Source organism: Artibeus jamaicensis, unplaced genomic scaffold (genome assembly GCF_021234435.1).
Source record: "Artibeus jamaicensis isolate MK-2021 breed Jamaican fruit bat unplaced genomic scaffold, CSHL_Jam_final contig_1028, whole genome shotgun sequence".
NCBI lineage: Eukaryota > Metazoa > Chordata > Mammalia > Chiroptera > Phyllostomidae > Artibeus > Artibeus jamaicensis.
Genome location: NW_026521201.1, coordinates 6261994 through 6286665, shown reverse-complemented (window position 1 = coordinate 6286665; position 24672 = coordinate 6261994). Strand labels below are relative to the sequence as shown.

Here is a 24672-nt window from a genome sequence, read left to right as displayed (position 1 = left end):
CAGCCTGTCACCTCTGAAGGGTGAGGGAAAGGCTGCCTGAGAAAAGGCATAAAAGCATTTAATGAGATACTGGAAATGTTCTCGTATCTTAATAGTGTTTTGATGACATGAGTAAATGACACTGTCAAAACTCATCCAAAGATACAATCATAATTTATGCTTTTCAGTGTATGTAAATTTTACCATAAGGAAAAACAAAGCACACAAAGATTGAAACTTTAACAAAGTGGGTACTGGAGACTTCACAGGTGAAGCAGACTAATGTCTGTAACTTTATTCTGTGATGAATAAAATTAAAGTAGGTTAATAGCAGAATAATTAGATGGACGTATGTTAAAGCAAATGCAGCAAAAGTTAACAAATTAGAGAATCCAGGCAGTGATTATGTGTGTATGTGTTTACTATATAATTCTCTCAACTTTTCTGCACAATTGAAAATTTTTATAAGACGCTGGGGAAAAGTTGACACTGGCTTGAATCTCTTGCATCTATAAAATAATAAAGTATATAAAATATAATAGGTTATTTGCAAAGCCTGTATCTTATTACTTACTAAAATTACTTAGAATCACTGGGATTTACCATGTAAACAGTTACATAATCTGCAGACATGGACAGTTTTAGTTCTTTCTTCTAATTTTATGCCTTTCACCATTTTCCCCATTTTTATGCTTTATTGCAATGCAGATGGCTCCTCTAAAACAATACTAAATATGAACTAGAAAAAAGGCATCTTTGTTTTGTTCCCAATCTCAGGGGTAAACAGTTAAGTACGACCATCTAGCATGACTTTAGCTATAAATTTTTCCATGTTTATCAGTTTGAGAAAGTTACCTACTATTTGCAGTTTACTAAGAGTTTTTAGTCAGGAATAGATATTGAACTGTCAAATACTTTTCCCACATGTATTGAAATGATCATATGATTTTTTTTCCTCTTCTGTAGATGTGATGAGTAACAGTAGTTCATTCAATGTTGAACCAACTTTGCAGTACTGGGATAAACCTTATTTGGTACTGATGTAATTGCTAGATCCAATTTGCTATTATTTTGTAAAAGACTTTTCCATCTATATTCATGAGGGACATTGATCTACACAAATTTCTTTTCTATAATACCTAAGGTTTTGGTATTCGTGTTATGCTGACCTTAAAAAATGAACTGAACAGTAATTACTCACCTCTGTGTTTTGAGAAAATTCAACACACTGGATCCCTCCAACATTTTATTATGTTAAAATACACATACCATAAAATTTACCATTTTTAAGTCATATGAAATACCATATTTTGTCATGTATAATGAACACTTTCTTGCCCAAATGTTTGAGAGAAAAATAAGGATGCACATTATATATGGGTAGAACCTGAAATATTTTGTATCTGTTCTTACGTTTTGTAATTATTTGTTACCTAGAATTTCTTGTACTATAATATGCTAAAAAATAAATGCTAAAATTCCTTATAATACAAAAACAAGTACCTAAATATAAGTAATAGAATTTAAAAATTAAGAAAGATTTTTTTCCTGAAAGTTTGGGCCAAAAACATGGGTACACATTATACATGGGAGAGCATTATACATCCAAAATATGGTATTCATATTACTGTGCAACTGTCACCACCGTCCATCTCAGAAAATTCTTTTCATCTTGCAAAACTGAAATTCTATACACATTAGACAATAACTCCCCATTCCCTCAACTCTTAGGCCCTGGCAACCACTAATCTACTTTCTATGTCTATAAATTTGACTACTCTGTGTTCCTCAAAAAAGTAAAATCATATATTTATCTTCTTGTAACTGACTTATTTCACTTAGCATAAAATCCTCTACGTTCATTCATGTTGTAGCATGTATCGGAATTTCCTTCCCTTTTAAGACTGAAAAGTAGTCCACTGTACATGTATATCACATTGCCTTTCACTGATGGACACTTGAAATGCTTCTACCTTTTAGCTATTTGCAAATAATGCTGCTATGAACATGCATATAAAAATATCTCTTCAAGACCCTTTTTCAATTATTCTGGGCATATAGCCACAAATGGAATTTTTGGGTCATATGATAATACTATTAATTTTACAATTGGGATAAAGTTGACATATTACATTATATTAGTTTTAGGTGTACAACATAATACCTCAAAGTTGTATGTATTAAAAAATGATCACCACAATTAATCTAGTTTACATCTATTGCCTCACAGTTACGGATTTATTTTCTTGTGATGAAAAATTTATAGACTACTCTCTTAGCAACATTCAGATTGCATCCATGTCACTTAGGTTGCACCCATGACTTGGCAACCATAACTACAATGAACATGAGGATACATACATCTTTTTCAAATCATTATTTTCATTTCATTTGGACAAATACTCAGAAGTGGAATTGCTGGATCAAAGGATACTTTTAATGTTTTGAAGAACCTCCATATTGTATTCCACATGTGGAATATAGTATTGTATTTCAACAGGCATTTCCACCAACAGTGCACGAGGGTTATCTTTTCTCCACTTCACAGCCAAACCTTGTTATTTCTTGTCTTTTTGATAATAGGCATTATAACAGATATGAGGTGGTATCTCAGTGTGGTTTTGATTTGCGATTCTCTAATAACCAGTGACCTGGGAGCATCTTTTCATGTACCTGTTGGTCATTTGTCTATCTTCTTTGGAAAAATGTTTATTCAAATCCTTTGCCCATTTTTCAATGAGTTGTTTGTTTTTATGTTATTAAGTTTAGGGAATTCTCTCTATAGTCATTAATCCCTTTGAGTGAAATGATTTGCAAGTATTTTCTCCATTCTGTTATTTGCTTTTTACTCTGTTGATAACGTATCTTGATGAACAAAAGTTTTTAATTTTCATGAGTTCCACACAGATTTCAAAACATTTGATCTGGCATACCTTTCAGGCAATGCTGGTAAACAAAATCACCTCCACTTTCGGTAGACAGCATTAAGTTTCTTTTTACCAATGAGGATAGTGACCCCCAGGTCACCCAGCTAATTTCAAGACAATTGAACTCTTAAGCTTATTCTACTTCTACTGTCTGACTGGCCACTCTATCTCTAATATGGTATGTATACCACCATCAGATAAGTCCAGTTATCTGTAACATTTCTACTGGAGCCTTTTTCTTGTCATTATTCCTCTTTATAAACTTCCTATTATTGACCAAAAGAGTTAACCTACAGCTAACCTTTTATTCTCTATGTTTATACAATTCCCATAGCATCTCTCCATTTACAGAAAAGCCACCTATCCTTTAAAGTCTAATTTCAATCCTATTACTTTCATGAAGACCTTCCAGATCACTCTAATCAGTAGGAAGTTATACTGTCTTCTCAACTGTTACTGAAATAAAAACTGCTATTAAAATGAAAATGCTATTTTCAGCCATAAAAAAGAATGAAATCTTGCCATCTGCAACAATGGATGAACCTTGACAACATTACAATAAGTGAAATAAATGAGGCAGAGAAAGAAACAAATCACAACCCCCCCCCACAAGCTCATAGATATAGAGAACAGATTAGTGATTGCCAGAGGCAGGGATTGGGGGTGAACAAAATGGATAAAGGGAGCCAAAGGTACAGACTTCCAGTTAAAAAATAAATAAGTCACGATATGATATGCAGTGACGATAGTTAACAATATTGTATTGCTTTTGTAAAAGTTGCTAAGAGTGACATTAAAAGTCTCCATTATAAAAAAAAAATGTAACTATGTATGGTGACAAGTGTTAACTGGACTTAACTGTGATCGTTTTGCAATATATAAAAATTCTGAATCATTATATTGTACACCTAAAACTAATATAATGTTGTATGTCAACTGTGCCTCATTTTTTAAAAATTTAAAAATCATTTTAAGTTCATTACTATAATTAAAAAAAATCCTCACCCAAGTATATGTATATTGATTTTAGAAAGAGGGAGGGAGATAAAGGGGGGAGAAAATGGGGAAGAGGGGAGAGAGAGGGGGGAGAAAGAGATGTGAAAGAGAAATATTGATCAGCTGTCTCCCATAAGTGCCCTGACCAGGAATCGAACCTGTGTCCTTTCAGTGTATAGGATGATACTCCAACCAACTGAGCCACCCAGCTAGGACTATTATATATAAAATTTTATATAAAATTTACTATTTTATATAAAATAGGAATACTATTTAAAACCACATCAAACAAGAAATGTGACAACTAGGCATCATCTGTGCAAAAGAAACTTAATTAATTATCTGATAAATAAGTAATCTCCTTGATGCAGCTACTTCCAGTCGTTCATTACAGTTCACGCATGCCCAACTGCACTGAAGAAAAGCCTAATAGTTGGGAAGTTCCAGCCTTATAACCACAGCTCCTAATCAGCTTTTCAGTGCTAAAACAGTTCATATAAACTAACAACCAACTCATGGTTAAATGGGGATAATTATCATACCTATCCCTCAGAATTGGAAGATTACATGCTAAGAACAATGGCTGCTGAACCCAGGCATGTACCCTGACTGGGAATCGAACCAGCAACCCTGCAGTTAGCAGGCCAGCACTCAATCCACTGAGCAACACCAGCCAGAGCTGAACTTTTTTTGATAACATTATATTTCTTCATTATGGTTTCTACTCCTTCTTTTATCACTTTATATTTGTATATACTTTATATACTTATTTATATCTTTACTGACATCTTTTTATAGTTACTTTGCAATCACTGTCTATAGTATCTTTAATTACTGTGGTGCTATTTTCCAGTTATAGTTGATCAAGCTTTACTGGCTGGTAATTTAGTTGTGAAGTCACCTTCACTGGAGCCCATTTTGCCCATGGATACTGTGACCAATGAAGTATGAAAATGCCCCTGGGAGTTGCCATTGGGTTATTAAACAATTATATCTATTCCTAGTCTTGGGATTCTTGCACCAAGCAAGTAGCATAAATGTAGATTAGAGAGCCATATACATATGACCCAGGCTGAGCTTTCTATTTTTCATAGGGACTCCTCTCTCATCCAAAGTTCTGGGCAGAGGGGCAAAATTTCTTGCCACTTTCACTCCCTGGGGTACTGAGTTCTCCCTTACGTAGATAATTCAGTTGTTTGGACACAAGCTAACTTCCAGCTCCCCTTTCTACTGAGCTTTAAGGCCCTTAGTCCTGCCACAGACATTAAAACTCTAGTACTCAATCTTCAAGCTCCATGAGTAGGGTGAAATCCCAATAGAATGCCAGGGCATAACTCCTGTTTTGGCCTTGAGCTACTTCTTCTTTGCCTTTTATCTGAATATTAGCCCCTCACCCATTTTTTTGAAGCTTGGGTATATATTAGAAGAGCTTTTATTATATTCCACATTTTTGTTTATTGGTAAGGGGGTATGGCCATACCATAGTGACTTAGCCCACTATGTTAACCAAAGCCCCTCATTACAGTTTTTAAAACAAGTAAACTGTTGTAGGGTACTCTGATAGACTACTGACAGTCCACTAAGTGTCCAAATACGTGAAAAGAATCTTGAGACACAAACATACACAAAACTACGGTCACACAATTCAAATATCCATTATTAGAATATTTAATTCATTCAAATATATAAGTTTCAGGCACAGTAGTAGGGAGCACAGACTAGTGGAAGAAACAGGCATTTGCACAACAAAAAGCCTGGATGACTAGAAGAAGGGTGTTGCCATATATATTACAGAGATTGGGTGGAAATTAGAATTTGTAAGGGGAAATAATTTGTCAGCTTTCAAACATGTTAGTTTTAAGCATCCAAGAGCACATACAAGTGACTATAACCAGGAGATACAAGACCATGTTTCTAAGATAAGGGATTAATAAGCTCCATAGCATTAAGTAAAGAAAGTAAATATACAATAAACATACACCACAGAGACAATTTTTAAAAATCTTATTCCTCCACAATAATTTACACAATATAATTTATACTAGTTTCCTCTCTCAGTACTAACAGATACTTTGAGAGACTCGAGATTCCAAAGGCATACTCCAACTCTTACCTTAAAATTCTTTATAACAGGGAACAAAATTTCTGCCTTTGACCTATCTGTATTCTTTAAAGAGATGATAGGTCTAGCTATTTGGGCTTCAATTTCTGATGCTATGGAAAATAAAATTACCTAGTGATAATGTTCACAATACAGTATGCAACAGCTGCATACAATGCAATAGTTACATAGGTACAGCAATACAAGGTGATAAAATAGTAGGTAAAGCTTCTCAGTAAGTTTCAACCTAATTTTAACCACTAGAGGGCTACCTTGTCAGCCATTTAATTTGTTCCCTTAGCCACTCAATTTTAGAAACACCAAGTACTAGATTTACTCTGCAAAATTGTGTCATTTTAAAACTTACCAAAAAATAATTGTCAAATCACTTTATACATCAGAGGACTCTGTGGAAGGAAAATGTGCTAATATATCAACTAACAGTTAAAGGGACTGTCCCCTCTTCAGGGCAACAAAAGTAGTATTCATAAGCCTAAAATAAAAAAACTTAGGTTTTTTCTCATATTTCTTGGTCAGCTTTTATATTGATGGACTTACGTTTTAAGTGTTCCAGATGTCATAAGTTCAGTCACCAAAACAATGCACTTCTTTCCTTTTACTGTGGATTCCCAGGAATCATAGAATCGAACAATATTGGGATGCTGAAGACCCTTTAACATTTCAGCCTCTTCTTTGAATCTCTGCCTCTCAGACTTTGTTAACTTTCGATCCTACAATCAAAAACCAAAACAGAATGTGGTTTAAAATAATAAAACACCAAGATACTGTTAAATTCACGTAGTAAACATACTAAATTATAATAATGAACTGTTAAAACAGTAACACTATAACACTGTTTACTAATAACTAGTAACTTTATCAATTATGAGTGTGAAAACAGGCTAAACTATACTGAAGAAAATTCTGCATTATAAAGTCATGTTTGAGATTATTTTATTATTGGTACTATCGATGTATGACTCAGATACTGTCTAGTCTCATTATGTATGTGCAGTTAACTCACTGCTTCCAAAACAAGTCATCTATTGCTAGAGATATGCAATTTAATTACATGAGACAAATATGGGTTTCCAACGTAGGAGCACATAAATATAAATTCCAGTCTGTCTTTGCTTTGGTTAGAATTTCCTTTATAAATATACACCTTCACCTCACAGGACTATTTTAAGAATTAAATAACCTACTAGGTATGCTTTCATCACATTTAAAGTACCTAGCACTTCACAGGTTAGTCCCTGAGATAAACTGGGGAAAGCATTTAATTTGTTGTTTTTCCCTTGATGAGGTCTCATACACAAACTGAACTGTTCTGTGAATTAGAATTGAAACTATCTTTCATATTAATATTTTGTCAAAACATGTAATATTTACTTTGACAAAATATTCTAAGAATACAATAATGTGTCCATCACACAGTTAAATAATTAAACATCACAGACATAACTTAAAGTCCCTATCTACCATATTTTTCCATGTATAATACACACTTTTTTGCTCAAATTTTTTAGGGAAAGTAAGGATGCACACTATACACGGGTAGTGCTACTTCCATATCTATGTAAATGTTGTTAATTTTTAAATTTACGATTACATGTTAAAAGTGTAACTTAAGAAAACAAAAATAATATCCATATGCAAAATAATACCCTGGATATGATAATTGTTTTGTTTCTAAATATAAATAAATAATTGGATTAAAAAATTAAAAGATTATTTTCCCTGAAAATTTAGGACAAAACCATAGGTACACATTATACATAGGGGCACATTATACACAGCAAAATATGTTAATTAGGTTGTCCTTCCCATTACAATTCCTTACCATTGAATAACCACTCTCTTGAATTTGAACATACCATTCCTATATGGGTTTTTACACTTTATATGAAATACTAAAATTTCATAAAATGATGTTATAGAGTATGTACTCTTTGGAAGCTTGCTTTTTTTTACCCAATATTGAGATCATCCATGATGGTATATAAGGAGACATGACAAGGTATCTACCATATCATTATAACCTGGATCTACTCATTATCACTGCTATACAGTTATTCATTGTCTGAGTATACAGGGCAAAAGTAGGTTTATAATTGTTCATATAGAAAATAATAACTAATAAATGATAATACAAGAATAAACTCTGTTTCATGTACTAACAACTATAAATCTATTTTTGCCTCATCCTGTATTACAATTTATAAAATCTCCTACTAACAAATCTCCAACCCCATTTTTCCCCCTACCACACTGGAATGGTGTTATAATATTAATCTCCTTGGACATACATTCAATGGTGTCTATCGAACACTCATCCTTAAACTTGGGGTCCACAAAAACCCTTTAAAGTAAATTTGTGAACATGTATGAAAACAAATCTTTATTTTTTATTTACCACGAATTAAAATTTAATATCTCCTTTACATTATTTAATGTATATACCTAATAGGATTCAGTAGTACCTGTGATTTTTGCCACCAACAAACCTAGATTATGTCATGTCACATAGCAGTGGATGCAGATTATCTCAAAATAGCAATTACACAAATCACTACTTTGAAATTATGATACCTATTAGACTTTCAGTAGATTTTATTACTATGTACTAGTAATGCATACTAATCACAAACAGAAACTTTTTGATAACTATTCAATATTTGTTTCCATTACGATCCTATTTTATTATATGAACTTAAAACAAACATTATTCTAACTTTCCCCAGCCTTCAAAAAGAGATCTGAGGTAGAAAAAAAATATTAAGAACAAATATTAGGATACAAGGCTAACAACAGAATTGTTGAATCACAGAGTATAGGCGTCTTCAATTTTCCTAAGTATCAAGAGATTGCTTTTCAAAAGGACCGTACCAACTGATTCTCCCAACAGCATGGTCACCAACATGGTAACCTCAGACACTAACTTCTGTCAAATTTGATGGTATAAAATCATATCCTAGTGCTTAATTTACATATCTAGAATAATAAGCATGAGAAGCTTTTTGTTTCTTCGCAGATTATTTAAGATTACTCTTCTGTGAACTACCCAATATATCATTTGTTGATTTATATTATTTGTAGAACTTCGTAATATATTCTGGATACTAACCCTTTATTGATTTTATGAGTTTCAAATATCTTTTCTCAGTTGCAGTTTGTATTTTTACCTTGTTTATCATGTCACTTGATTTACAGATGTCTTTATTTCATGGTAATTCAATTGATCTATCTTATACTTTGTAGTAGTTGGATTTAATGTCTTCAGTAGTTCTTCTAAACACCGAGACTATAATTTTTTTCTTTTCATTTTTAAAATTTATATTTGTTTGTGTGCCTCATTTTGGAACTTATCTGTTGAGGAATTTTTTTCCTTGAGTATAAGGACTAGGTATTACTTTTGTTTCTGTATCAACCAATACCATTTGATGAACAATCCGTCCTTTCCATGTAAGCGTAGTTCTAGTTCTGAATTCCATATTCATTTCCAACAGTCTGTCCATTCTTGTACTAGTAACATACTTTTTTTAATTGCTAAAATTTTAAAATAATTCACATCTTGTACGAGAAGCACTTTCTGTAGTATCCTCCCCAAATTTATGTTTTAAGTTATGTTCTCATTTTTCCCATGAGGAGACTTCTATTTTTTAACAGAAATATAGTTGTATGTGTATGTAACCTTTCTCTGTCCTTTATATCTTTTAACTTCTCTCTCATTTTTTATTTCTTTATCTTTGCTACTTTCTGGGTAATATTCTTGGATCTACCTTCCTGTTCACTAATTCTCTCTTGAGTTATACCTAACCTACTTATTCCTTCTTTTTTTCTAATTCATCAATCTTTACAGTCTATAGGAGGCAGGGATGCAAAGAACATGGGTTAAGGTCTCAGCCCCGATCCAGAAATAAAAGTTGAATACAAACCAGATATGCATTCCCAACTGACCATACAAGTCTTAGAGGGCTCGGTGTATAGTTGAGAGAGGTATATATTTTAACATCCATAAAGAAAATAAAACCTACAGTCAAGCAGCCAGTCACCAAAAGTGCCCATTGAGGGGTTTGATAAAGGCAATTCAATCACTACTCCAGTCCCTACTTTGCCCCTAGCATCATTAAACAAAGGTGGGGTCAAGGAAGGCTAGGCACTTAACTGAAGGCTTCAGTTCAGAACAATGCTCCTGCTACAGGACTATGCCCAATGCCTGGAGGACAGATTCCCTCCTCCTCAGTGGTAACCCCACAAATGGGGTTTTAAATGAGACATGATAACTGACAGCTAAAACTGCAATCATCCCCTCCAACTTGGACAAGCCATCCCTGCTTCATGAATAGGCAGGCTTTCCCAGCATTTTCCTCAGAATTTCTTCTTTCCCTGGGTTCTACTCCATCTTTAAATTATCAGTGCAAGATTGGCCTCTCTCAAAGTTCCATAAAAAACCCCTTTCATAGTCCTTTATCACTTTATTCCCACTCCCAACTAGAGGCTGTGACCATCCACAAAGTCACATACCTTGTCCACTAAGACTCAGATTCATGGCAGCATAGCTATATCATCCTGGATTATGCTCCGAAAACGTTCCTTTCCTGGGGGACAGATAGCCAACAGACAAGTCAATAGAACTGGGGTCAGATGACTAAGGAAGTTGATACTTAATTGAGTTCTTAATCGAAATGCATTTTCATTTCTTAAAGCTCTATTTGGGTCTTTATCAAATCAGTCATTCACTACCCCTTCAAACACCATTTTGATGTTTTTGTTGTTTTAGTTTTTAGTCCTTTTTCTTATGCCTTACTTTACAGACTGAATTCAATACCACTTTTATCTGAGTTACTAGGGATCTAATTTTGCCTACTGTTTGGGGAGCTGATATTCACTTGTGTTGGTTTGTTTCTTCATGTAGTTATCCTAAACTATGATTTGTTTGTTGGTATATCCTCAGTGTAGGTGTATTCCACAAACTCTAGTCTGTCTTTTCATTTCATTTTCCTCTTCAAAGAACGACTTTATTGGATCTCAATTCCAATAATTGCTTGGGTTTGAGATTTCATCTATCATCAGATAGATAGTGAAACTATGCCTCTTAGTTAAAAGGCTGGCCACTGTCCCAGAAAAGCCCTAGTGTCAATTCATACTTTTCCTACTCTGGTTTTAAGTTTCTTCTTCATTTTTAGACCTTGGAGATTATCCTTATTATAACAAGCTCAGTTATGCACTGAAAATAATAGGTTTTTGTTCTTTTTTCCATCAAAATTTTCAAAATAGTACCTGGTGTTTCACAGCAGGAAGTTTTCATCTTGTTTGATTTTTCATTTACTGACAATAGGGTTTCCCAATGTTTGTTAAAAACGTTGTTCATCATACATTCTTAAATATTCCTCATTTAAGGAAAATTTATAAAGAAAAAAATCTAGATCACTTGTTACTCCTTTATATATTATCTAACCTTACAATAGTTAAATCAAGAAAATTTATTTTAAAGAAATTGTGAAAAGTTAATTAAGTCTCAAAACAATTAGAAGACAGTGATTACACAAATAAATTATATTCCACTTATCATTAAGTGGTATGTAATTTTTACATTTTAATAAATCTACCTGTTTGTCTTGATAAGTACTTTTATCTGTGTAGAATCAATATTCAAGTTTTAACAATTTTTGAACATCTTCAAAAATGTTTACTATTTGTGTACCTTGTGTCAGACAACAGCATATGATAAACATTAGAGACAAGATTTCTGCTATTGTAAATCTTAGTGTTAAAAAGCAGAGGTATTCATTTTAAGTATGATGAACAGAAAAGCAGTGGGTACTTCAGAAGCTATCATAACAGACCCAATTCTTTGTTTACAAGTGTACACTAACTAGAGTTAGCCATGTAAGAAAAAAAAAAAGAATACCAGTAGGTTACCCCAAGAATTAAGTGAGATCCTGGGTATGGAAGCACATGAAAGCACCCATAGTTCTAGTCACACAATACTTGAAATGCTTAAGATATTTTGCTAACGGCAAACTTAGGAATGTAGGATTCACAACAGAAGCATGAGGACTCAAAACATTAGTAACAGTGAGCTATAAAATTTAAATTTATTTATTTAAATGCATTTTGTCACTCATAGTTTAGATCTGCTAGAAAATATATCAGCCTACTGTAGCTGAAACTTGGAATATATACTTATTTTAAAGGATAAGGCAGCATATTGTGCTCAATGGTAATAGCTTAAATAAATTATGTAAGTACATATATTCAGTGTTGTACAAATAGAAGGTTAACTTTAAGTCTCAAAAAAAAAATTTTTTTTTTTTTGCCTTAGCTGAGTAATAAGCTCAGTTGGTTAGAGCATCATCCCATACACCAAAATTGTAGGTTCAATCTCTGGTCAAGGCACATAAAAGAAGCAACCAATGAATGCATAAATAAGTAGAACAGCAAATCAATGTCTCTCTACAAGCCACTTTTGATACATTCCATCAGTCATAGCAGCTCCTCCACTCACTGCACAAATCTTTTTTCATTTTAGTTGTGTTTTACCTTTCTTGAATAATAAAGTATAATATGCCAAAAATATTGCTTTTTTCATCTTCGATATTAAAATGGCTACACAAAAATTCACCAATTTTGACTTTTTTAAATGTACATTGCTATGGGAGCTGTTACATACAATCTAACAAAATTGTTTCAAATGAAGTTATACAACTAAGTGTTACTAGAGCTGTTGTACAGGAAAAAACTGAACGAATTTTGTGGCCAACCCAACAGTTTAAAAAAAACATACTGAACCTTTTAGAGTGAAATGGTTATATGTGACTAGACAGAAATTGTCACTAGATGTGAATTAAGCCTGTTATATAAACCATTCTATACTGATGCTTACATTTTAATTGCAATTTTAAATCTATTTAAAGATTTTTTTCTATCTATAATCCCAAATTTTTAACAATGTTCTAAAGTGCACAGGGCTTATAAATTCTTTCTGCTGGAAATTTACTTCAAGTAATTTATTTATGTCTTTCTCTACTACCACTATACTATTTCATGCTATCATCGCCTCTTCTGGATTCCAGCAATAACCTAAGTCATTTCCACACATCTAATCTTACCCTTGTACAATGTTTTCTACTGTCCATATACAGCCAGAATATTTTTATATGATTTTAATCAATTCTAAGGTATGTCTATTTAATTCTTAGAAATACAATTTTTCATATTTAACACCCCTGAAATTAAATGTGTCATATAACTAAGAGTTTTAGATTCAATGAAATATTGTATGTCCTGTTTAAAACTTTTTAATAGCTTTCTACAGCCTTGAGGATAAAGATAAACATCATTGTGACCTATGAGGTCCCACATAATATGGTCCTTGCCCACTCTTAGAGCTTAATTTCTTATCATTCTGATCTTTTCCACTCTCAAACATGCCATGCTTCTTCCCACTTGGGTCCATCAAACATGCTGTTCTTTCAATCTAGAATGCCCCTCTATCCATCTTTACTCGCCTAGTTAATGCCCATTCATTCAATCAAATATCAATTCATTTCCTCAGGAACTGTAGGTTAAATCATCCCTTCTCCACACTGATGTATTGGGCTGACCAAAAAGTCTATTTAACTTTTTCCATAAAAGACTCATTTTTCATTTCCACCAATCACTTTACTGATATTTTGTATATGTCAGCTATCTCCCACTATTGGCTTCTAGAGGGTAGTAGAGGCCAGGAGTGTTGCTAAACATCTCCCAATGTATAAGACAGCCCCTCAGCAAAGAATTATTTTGCCAAAATGTCAGTAGTACCAAGAAACTTCACAAACTACTTTTGACACATATGATCAGATCAGTTATAGCACGTCCATTCACTACACGAATCTTTTTGTGTGTTTCAGTTGCATTTTTGCCTTTCTTGAAATAAAGAATATACCAAAAATGTTGCATATCTTCTTCCATCTTTAATATTAAAATGGCTGCACAAAACTTCAGCAATTTTGATAATTTTTTTAAAAATGCATGTTGATGTGACAGCTGACACAATAAAACAAAACTGTTTTGAATGAAGTTAAGGACAACTAAACACTATTAGAGCCATGGTATGAAAAAAACGTAATGAAATTTTGGCCAACCCAGTATATTTTTTATAAACTATGTATACACCTCATTCATAGCATTTAATAACAAGTAATATTACACTGAGGTTTATTCTACAAGCAGTGACAAATGCTTTTCCAGTGTTCTGTCTTTAGCATCTTAGCATAAGGACTTGTTAATAACCATGTGTTGTGAATGTGCTTTGCAAATAAAAGAGAATGTGCGTCTTTAACAAGCATTTAGCATTCCCTCTGAGATCAAAGAAATTCCTATTCCTAGGGCTTAGAAAAAATATAAGAATTGAAATTGGGCCTCTGAGTCTCAGCAAATCTAACACAACTCAAATACAATGACCAATTTGTAAGAGTCACAGCTGTTAGTTACCATTTTGATTTTTAAAAATAGTGTGTAAAAAGCTCACCATTAAAAAAGATGCCAACTTCTTATTTACAGTATAGTATAAGTAAAGAGGAAAAACAAACAGGAACTTCTTCCTCACCTAAAATCTACAACCATTTATTGGTGAGAATACAGAAAATGGTAATCTTAAACTTCTTAGAATAAGGTTAACTTTTATCTAATTTGCATAGAAGTCATCTATACCATAAATAGAAACTACTGTACCTATCATAGATTTTTATAAGCTATAAGCACAGTTCTCAGGTCTGAGAACTGTGCTTATAGCTTTAATATTAGCAATATTTTTTAAAAGGTAATAATATACTGTCCAAAGGTCTGTCCAAAAAATGTCCAGCCACTGTTAATATAACAAGACCAGTTTAAGCAACAATGAATTAACCCAGCAGCCAAGAAGAGAAGACTAGAATGTGCATGCGTGAACTGTGACAACTTCGCTGTATTAGTCAATGGGGGCGATAGACGCCATTGAGTGAGCATGTGTACTGTGTGGCCACAGCATTCAAAATGCCTGAAAAGTACAGCAACAAATCTACATCAAATTTTTCATTAAGCCCTGGCTGGTGTGGCTCAGTGAATTGAGCACCAGCCTGAGAACCACAGGGTTGCCGGGTCAATTCCCAGTCAGAGCACATGCCTAGGTTGCAGGCTAGGTCCCTGGTTGGGGGCATGTGGGAGGCAACTGGTCCATGTATCTCTCCCTCTCATTCTCCGTCCCTTCCCATCTCTCTACAAATAAATAAATAAAATTCTTTTTTAAAAGTTTGTGTTAAGCTTGATCAGTCCTCCGCAGAAAATATTCGGGTGATTCAGAAGGCACAGCTATGGGCAACTAGTGATTTGCAGCTTCATCACGACAATACACCCACTCATTCAACATGTCTCCCAGCCTCTCTACAGCCTGGATTTGGTACCCTGCAGCTCTGGGCTTTTCCCAAAACTAAAATCACCTTTGAAATCTTTCAAACCTACAATCACCATTACTCTTCCCTTTGTAAGGGAAGAAATTTCAGACTGTTGATGAGATTTGGGAAAATTCAATGGGGCAGCTGATGGAGATTGGGAAAACTGTGTGCAGTCTCAAGGTGCCTACTTTGAAGGGGACTTAAGGGTCATTGTCCTACGTATAATGTTTCTTATATCTTGTATCTCCTTCAATAAAAGTCTCTATTTGTCATATTACGTGGTTATACTTTCTGGACAGACTTCGTATAAACAAACTCAAAAGAGTTTAGTATCCCCTTCAAATTTACATGAAAAGCAGAAAAACAAGAATTAAATGAAAATTTGATTTAAAGTTCATGTTCTATTCACTAGACAAGGCAACCATATCTTAGAAATTTGTAAAGCTTCCTTGTAATGTTTCTAAAACAATTTTCTTCTCAGAAAAACTATGTTGATATTTCTGAGGATCACTGAACTAAGGATCACTGAAAAGGACTAGGTACTTTTAATTAACTTCTGAAGGTAAAATAAGGAATCAAAGAAATAAGAAAACAAAGAAAATATATTGTTTAAAATATTAACAACTGTTAATCAAATTATCATAAAGACAATGATATCAAATGAGATTTAAAACAAACTAGCCATCATTGCTTTCATCAGTAATTCTCTCCAGCATTATCAAACTGGATATTTCTGGGGGCTTGCTGCACTATTCTAATCGATGCATTCATTACTTTCAGTGCAAACTAGGGCTGATGCAGCTAATCCACTCTATTCATTTCATTCATTTCTTTCCACCTACATAAAATTGTTTTGACAGGCTAAATGAACAAAACCAAGGATCACTGTCACATGACCTCCCATAACATGCACAGTTCCAGGCAGCTGAGAGTTGGAGGGGGGAGCTGGGCAACAACTAAAACAATCGTTTATCTCAGTACCATCCAAATAACAGTGCTCAGTAGATTATTTGCTGATGCAATTTCTTCTTGGGTGAGATACACAATGCTAATATTTGGTAAAATGGCATCACAGCAATGTGCACACCTTCAGTTCCTTGTTTTTAGTAAGTTATTTTAAGCATTGTCTAGAGGCATTTTTTTCTTCAGCCCTTAATTTCAGTATTTTCTAAAGTAGCAATCCTATACCTTCCTATTACTTATTTTATTAGACCCAGAAGCAAACATTCCAAGTAAATTGTGACTGAAACAATAAGACTGGTTATCATTAACTAAACCCAAAATATTCACTTAATTATCTAACATGTGTACATTAAAAAAAAAACAAAAAACAAAAACCTAGCCTTCAAGTCTTATTAACATTTAAATAAAGGTTAGTAGCATTTTATTTTTAACAATATTCAAAGCTTTACTACTAAATTAAGACCTCATATGATAAGTCTACATATCAAAATATGGGTGGAGAGAAGTGCCTGCAATTCCTTGATTAAAATATTTTAGGTCAATATTGGAAGCCTCCCTCCTTATCATTTTCTGCACCACACTGACTTAGCAAAGACCTGGTTACCTATTCCATATTTCAAAGGGATACTAACTGCTGCGTGTTGGGATATAGAAATAAAAACTTGTCTTCAGACACAGAGAAGAGCAGTTTGAAACACTGCTTTCCAATGAAGCATGGGTATGAGATACCATTAAGAAAAAAAAATTTGTAATTTAAAAAGAAAGGTATCATATAAAAATTACTTAACTCTGGCATATCTATCTCTCATAAACCCATTTAGTCAAATAATAATTTAACTATATTACTTATTTTTGTACTTCTAAAACTATCTACCAGATATTTTGCCTTTTCATTTATAGATAACTATTTTTCTTTTGAAGACTTCAGAATAATTAGAGATTGAAAGCCGAGGAAAAGGTGAAAAAATAATAGAAGCAAAATTAATGATTCTCCTGCAAAAACTCTTAACTGTTAACAAGAATTTAAAAAGAAGATTAACAGAGCTTTTAAGGTGCTTTGAAATATAATACGAAAAAAAAAAACCATGGATTTTTATGTAGCCAACTCAACAGAGTAAACTGCTAATACAAATTTCTTTTATGACCTTCCAATTTGTTACCCTTAGAGAGGAACCGGGCCCGTCCCACAGAAAAGAAAGTCTGTTATTTGAATTTTCTTCAACAGGTCAATAGATCTATTATGGGGGTTAAGGGAGAGCAAAGGAACATTTAAAAAAATAACACTGTGTTCCTTGCTTCTCCAATGAATCTTCTAAGGACTATTCTGAAATAGCACTAATTTCAGAAGGACAAAAAAGGTCATCAAAAGAATAGTATAAAGGGTCTGGTTGTTTGAGGAACTCCTCCTTCCATTCTTTCTCAGCAATCTGGCTCATCTTTGTTTGTATTTCACTTATTAATCAAAAGGTTGTATCAAAATGTCAAGAAAATATGATCTACTTACATCATACTAATTTACACAGTTTTATCATTAACCATCATCCACTTCATCCCCAAATGTGGGCCACAACTATGTAAATGTTTGCTGCCTAAGAGATTCTGTCCACTCTTCTCTTCTAGAAGGGCACAAAATCCGAATGTAATTCAAAAATACCTAGAATTTTGCAAACAGACAAAGCTTTATATTAATGCTAAAAATATAGCAGGTACTTATAATACAGCTGCATCACAAAAAGACAGTAAACACATTTAGTACTATTAGAAAATGGCCAACTATTTTCAATAAATGATTTATAATATCCATTATAATACTCACTACTTAGCCATTCACATAAACTCAAATATTTTTATTGAAATAGATTAGATTACTTGAATGTGAAGGAAATTAACTGAGGGGAGTAAACTCTAATAGGTAACAACTTACACTTAGACTTTGTAAAGAAACCAAAAGGCCCAGAAGGGCGCAAGAAGGAAAGTTGACTGTAAATGAGAACAAAGATGGAAAAATTCTTGTTCATTATAGGAAGAAAATTTTATAGACAACTGTTAACTCTGCAGAGAATAGAGAAAACAATTTCCAAAGTTTTTTGGATGGGGCAGTGAAGGTTTGCCAAAGAGAAGAACAACAAAGCAGAACTAAAAAACTCAAAATGGAGTTCTTAATACTGGAACTTAGTGGGTTATCCTATTAAGAGTCTGCCACCACAAGAAAGCATATGTGGTGGGCACACACCACAAAAACAGAATCTCATCTAAGAATTTACCAACCCTGACACAACTGTTTAATTTTGCTCAGGAAAGAAATCAGTAGGAGTTTCCAGCCAAGATGGAAGTATAGGTAGATATGCTTCACTTCCTAGCACAACCAAAAGATGGATAAAAGCCAATTTAAAAACAAAAAACAACCTGAACTGCCAGAAAATCAAACTACATAGAAGTCTGACAACCAAGGAGTTAAAGAAGAAACATTCATCCAGATTGGTAGGAGGGGCAGAAACAGGAAGCCAGGATGGACAGGATACCCGGTGAGGTGGCTGGAGGACCAGGCAATACCACATTCATGTGCAGATAAACCAGGAGGAACAACTGGTGAACAAAACAGACCTTGTAACCTACGGTTCCTGTACAGAAAAAACAAGCCTCAAAACCTCTGGCTGTAACAACCTATGAGGGTTGCAACATCAGGAAAAATTCCCACTCTCACAGGAGAGTATGTTGGAGGGGTCCACAGGGTCCTAAAAAGTACATAAGCCAACCCATCTGGGAATCAGCACCCAGGCAGCACTGAAAGGGTACAATTCCCTTGTGGGTAATGGGGGAAGTGACTGAAAGTGGGCCGAGAACCGAGCCAGTGGCATTGTTCCCTCTCTGACCCCTCTCCCAAATACTGTGTCCTGGTGAATACCTAAGGCTCTGCCCCTTACAACAAAACAGGTATGCCAAGACAAAGAAATATGGTCCAACTGAAAGAACAGATCAAAACTCCTGAGAAAGGACTAAATGATGAGGAGATGGCCAACCTATCAGATGCAGAGTTAAAAACACTGGTAATCAGGATGGTCACAGAAATTATTGAGTTTGGTCACAAAATGAAAGAAGAAATAAAGGCCCTACAAAGAAACTGTGACTCAAATCGATTTGGAACAAAAGGAAAAAATAAACATCCAACTGGAACAGTATGAAGAAATGAGAATTCAAAAAAAAATGAGGAGATGCTGAGAAACCTCTGAAACAACTTTAAACATTCCAACATCCAAATCATAAGGGTGCTGCTAGAAGGAGAAGGGGAGGAGCAAGAAATTGAAAACTTATTTGATTAAAATAATGGAGGCTACTTCCCCAATCTGGTGAAGGAAATAGACACACAGGTCCAGGAAGCCCAGAGTCACAAATAAGTTGGACCCAGATTATAAAGATAAGCAGAAAATCTTAAAATCAGCTAGAAAAAAGGTGGAAATTATCTACAAAGAGTTGCCTTAAGACTCTCAGCTGATTTCTCATAAGAAACCTTGCAGGCAAGAAGGGCCTAGAAAGAAGTATTCAAGGTCATGAAGGGCAAGAACCTACATTCAAGATTACTCTACCCAGGAAAGCTATCATTCAGAATAGAAGGGTAGATAAAGTGCTTCCCAAATAAGGTAAAGCTAAAGGAGTTCATCATCACCAACCATTATTACATGAAATGTTAAAGGGACTTATGTAAGAAAAAGGAGATGAAAACTATGAACAGTAAAATGATAACAAACTCATACAATCAACAACTGAACCTAAAAAACAAAAACAAAAAAACTAAGCCAACAACTAGAACAGGAACAGAATCATAGAAATGGAAATCACATGGAGGTTTATCAGTAGGGACAGGGAGAATGTGGGGAAAAGGTACAGGGAATAGGAAGCATAATTGGTAGGTACAAAATAGACAGGAGGAGGTAAAGAACAGTATAGGAAATGGAGAAGTCAAAGAGCTTATATGTACAACCCACGGACATGAACTAATAAGTGGGGGGAAAGGGTGCTGGGGGGAGGTGGGGTAGAGGAAGATAAGGGAAAGAAAAAAATGTGACAACTCCTGGCTGGTGCAGCTCAGTGGACTGAGCGCAGGCCTGGGAACCAGACAATCGTGGTTTGATTCCCAGTCAGGGCACATACCAGGGTTGCAGGCCGGTTCCCTGCAGGCCAGTTCCCCAGCAGGGGACACATGAAAGGCAAACATACATTGATGTTTCTCTTCCTCTCTCCTTCCCTTCCCCTCTAAAGATAATAAATAAAATTTAAAAAAATTGACAACTGTAATAGCATAATCACTAAAATATATTTTAAAAACGAAATCAATAAAATAAAGTACTATATAAGAAAAGATGCATTCACTTTTCAGTCTGCCTAACAAGGTATATTCACTTAAGGATATAAAAACAAAACAAAGTTTTTTAATCTTTTTTTTTAAAGAGAGAGGATTCCAAATATAACAAATGCATTTATATTAACTTTAAGTATCAATACTATGTCAATTTTTCTTCTAGAATTCTCTCCTAATCAGCTCAATCTTAATCTCTTCCTCTTTCCCATACCCACTTGGGAGACAAGAAATAAATATTTCCATTTTACAGGGAGACCCAGAATACAGTAAGCAGTAATATTTGAAGAGTCAAGAAAAACAAAAGGCCTGATTTGCACCAGTGCATCTGCCTTAACAAACTTTTACATTGAGAATAAACACTCGACATATTTATGCTTGGCAAGGTCTGACTAGTTTAATGTAATATTTTACTCATTGTGGAACTCAAATTAATATTTCTTTGACATGAATATAAAGTGGCTCCTTTCTCCCTTTCCCCGTAGCTAGCCACTGTTTGGAATATGGCACTTATCACTCCATTGTATAATTTTGTAGTTTTATAACATACATACACATTCATGAGTGATAAACTGTACTGTTTTAAATATTTTGATTTTATGTAAATGCTATCTCTGAACTTTTTCTCAACCTTATTTTGCTTATATCTTTTTTTCCAGTCTTTTTTTTTAAATTTATTTATCTTAAGAGGGGAAGGGAAGGAGAGAGGGAGAGAAATATCAATGTATGGTTGCCTCTCATGCATCCCCATCCCCTGCTGGGAACTGGCCTGCAACCCAGGCATGTGCCCTGACTTGGAATCGAACCTTGATCCTTTAGTTCGCAGGCCTGAGCTCAATCCACTGAGCTACACCAGCCAGGGCTGCTTATGATCTTTTTAAATGAACTAATTTCCTATCCCAACAGATAAAGCTATCCTCAGAGTATACTTGACTAAATAAAACATACATACTTGCCAAAAAAGCAGCAAAAGCAGGTTACTATGGCTATTCAAAGTAACCATTATTTATCTAATTATAGGTTAAAATTCATAAAAACTAACCGCCAAATTAACATATTTTTAGAAGCTGTTTATCAATTGGTGGGGGGAAATATGTACATTTTCTTTTAGCTAAATCTTGTTTATAATTTTCAAAATATGGATATTGTGGAGAAAAGCTGATTTCTTGAACATATCCACCTAAATTTACAAAATTGGATATGAGTGCATTTTATATATGGACTTGGGCTGGCTAGAATTTTTTCTGATGAAAAGCAGTGTATCAGTTGCTGCTTCAGAAGTATCTTATTTACTACCCATTTAAGCAATGAACTTTAAGTTTATGTAGAATCATAATACCTTCACTTAGAAACAAATATAATTCCCCAGTTTCAACCATTAAATTCTGCCATTTAACCTCTAAACTGCCATAAGAGATCAGTTCAAATCCCCTATAATTCCAGACTTATATTCAAAGAGTAAATGAAAATTAAGGAAAGGATTTTTTCCTATTACCTTCTTGTATTTCTAGAAGGAAAAAAAGATTGAAATGCAAGCAGATTTTGTTTAGTATCATGGTTTCAGCAACAAGTCAAAGGCATCTGTATAATCAATGATAACGAAACTCTGTATTATCAACTAATATTTTATTCCTAAGGTCAGCTCTGCAAAAACACATTTTTTAAATTAATGTTCAAATACAGTTATCTCCATTGTCCCACTACCACTTTCCCCTGCCCCACTGTCAATCCTACCCTGCTTTGGCTTTGTCCACGAGTCCTTTACACATGTTCACTGACAACGCTTTCCCTTCTTTCCCCTTTATTGCCCTCCCCCTCTCCCCTCTGATTACTGTCGCTTTGTTATTAATTTCAATGTCTCTATAGTTATGTTTTACTTGCTTGTTTGTGTTGTTAATTAGGTTCCACTTATAGGTGAGATCATATGGTATTTGTCTTTCACTGCCTGACTTATTTCACTTAGCATAATGCTCTCCAGTTCCATCTATGCTGGGCACAAAGCATAGGAACTCCTCCTTTCTTTCTGCCACACAATATTCCATTGTGTAAATGTACCACAATTTTTTCATCCACTCACTTACTGATGAGCACCTAGGCTGCTTCCAGCAATTGGCTATTGTAAACTCTGCTGCTATGAACACTGGGGTGCATAGGTTCTTTTGAATTTGTGTGCAAAAACAAATTCTTAATGAAATTTATATAGGATTATTAAGCACCATGCTAAAGCACATACAAATTCCAAGTATGAGGAAGGATGTAGCATTTACACCTTAGAAACTCAAAAGGGGATGCGAGTGTGGGGCTTCAGGATTTAAAAAAAATCCTCATCCAAGGATATGTTTATTGATTTGAGAGAAAGAGAGAGAGACAGAAAGAAATACTGACTGGGTTCCTCTCTGTGCAACCCTGACTGGGGGCCCCAACCTAGTTATAGGCCCTGATCAGGAATTGAACAGCAACCTTTTGGTGCATGGGACGATGCTCCAAGCAACTGAGCCACCTGGCCAGGGTTTTGGGACTTTTTTAAAAAAGGAAATATAGCCCTGGCTGGTGTAGCTCAGTGGATTGAGCGCAGGCCTGCGAACCATGTGATTGCGGTTCGATTCCCAATCAGGGCACATGCCTGGGGTGCTGGCCAGCTCCCAGCAGGAGAAACACAAGAGGCAACCATACATTGATATTTCTCTCCCTCTCTCCTTCCCTTCCCCTCTAAAGATAAGTAAATAAAATCAAAGAAGAAAAGGAAATATAATGAACCACATTATGAGGCTGAACGAAACTGTGATTTTTACCAGTGTGAATGGTTGAATATAGGTTATCTCATATAACTTAACCTAACATTTAACTGAATTATTTTCCTTTTCATATCTTCTCCCCATAGTTTGGAAGATACCTTATTTAAATCTATCTGTGCTTACTGATATTAAGTTGTCCGACAACAGCCCTGATTGATGTAGCCCAGTGAGTTGAGCGCCAGCCTGCAAACCAAAATGTCACTAGTTCCATTCCTAGTCAGGGCACATGCCAGAGTTGTGGGCCAGGTTCCCGTCTGGGGGTGTGCAACAGGCAGCTGGTCAATGATATTTCTCTTGCACATCGATGTTTCTCTACCTTTCTTTCTCTCTCTCCCTCTCTCTAAAAAATAAATTCACAAATCTGAAAAAAAAAGAGATCTCATTTAAAAAAAAAGTCGTCAAACAACATTCTTTAACTTACACCTAGTATCAGGATCTTTGGAATTCCTTACATTTGAGTGCAAAACATGTTTACCACCTTTCTTACCTACTTCTTGTTCATATGGAGACTGATTATTGCTTTCTTTTTGATGCCACAGATTGTTGCTCACAATACCATTATGTTTACTCCATTATAGCCACATTTCCAATTTTAACCATTGCATACATATTGTCAGTCATTATAAAATTACTTTAATTCCTAATGCCTTAATTCCTCTATAACGTAGTCCTTTAAACTAAGTAGATTCCATGCTCCTTCTGGTATCTAATATTAAAGTGAAGAGTCTGATTTTAAATCCTTAGTAAATAACAATATTTGTCTACAAGAATATTTTTAAGATGCCCTCCCCAATTTTTAAAGTTCAATTATGTTGCAAGAATGCATCTAAATCTGAGTCTTTTTTTTTTGCACCAGAATAAAGTGAGTTCTCTCTTCTCTATGTTAAAAAAAAAAACAAAAAACATTTTTTGTAACTCAGAAAAGTTTTCTTCTATCAATTTCATTGGCCCATTATAAATGTCACTTTTCCATATACTGTTTCTCTCTTCTCAGAATTCACTTACCGCATCATCTTTCTTTTTTTGATTTAATATAGCATTGGCTATTTTTTTTTAAACTAAGTTCAAGGTGGATTTAAATCCATCTATTATCCTCTTGATTTGCCTTCTTTACCCCTTAAAATATTCTGGTTTACTT

General features: G+C 34.4%; 1 protein-coding gene across 17 annotated transcripts in view; it reads right to left on the bottom strand.

The window, feature by feature from the left end:
• Positions 1-24672, bottom strand: part of WNK1 (WNK lysine deficient protein kinase 1) — a 156188-nt gene that overhangs the window by 85654 nt on the left and 45862 nt on the right. For all 17 annotated transcript variants that reach the window (XM_053662455.1, XM_053662466.1, XM_053662470.1 and 14 more), the window contains exon 2: positions 6562-6734. In XM_053662455.1, the coding sequence (XP_053518430.1) occupies positions 6562-6734 (173 nt within the window). The remainder of the gene's footprint in view (positions 1-6561; positions 6735-24672) is intronic.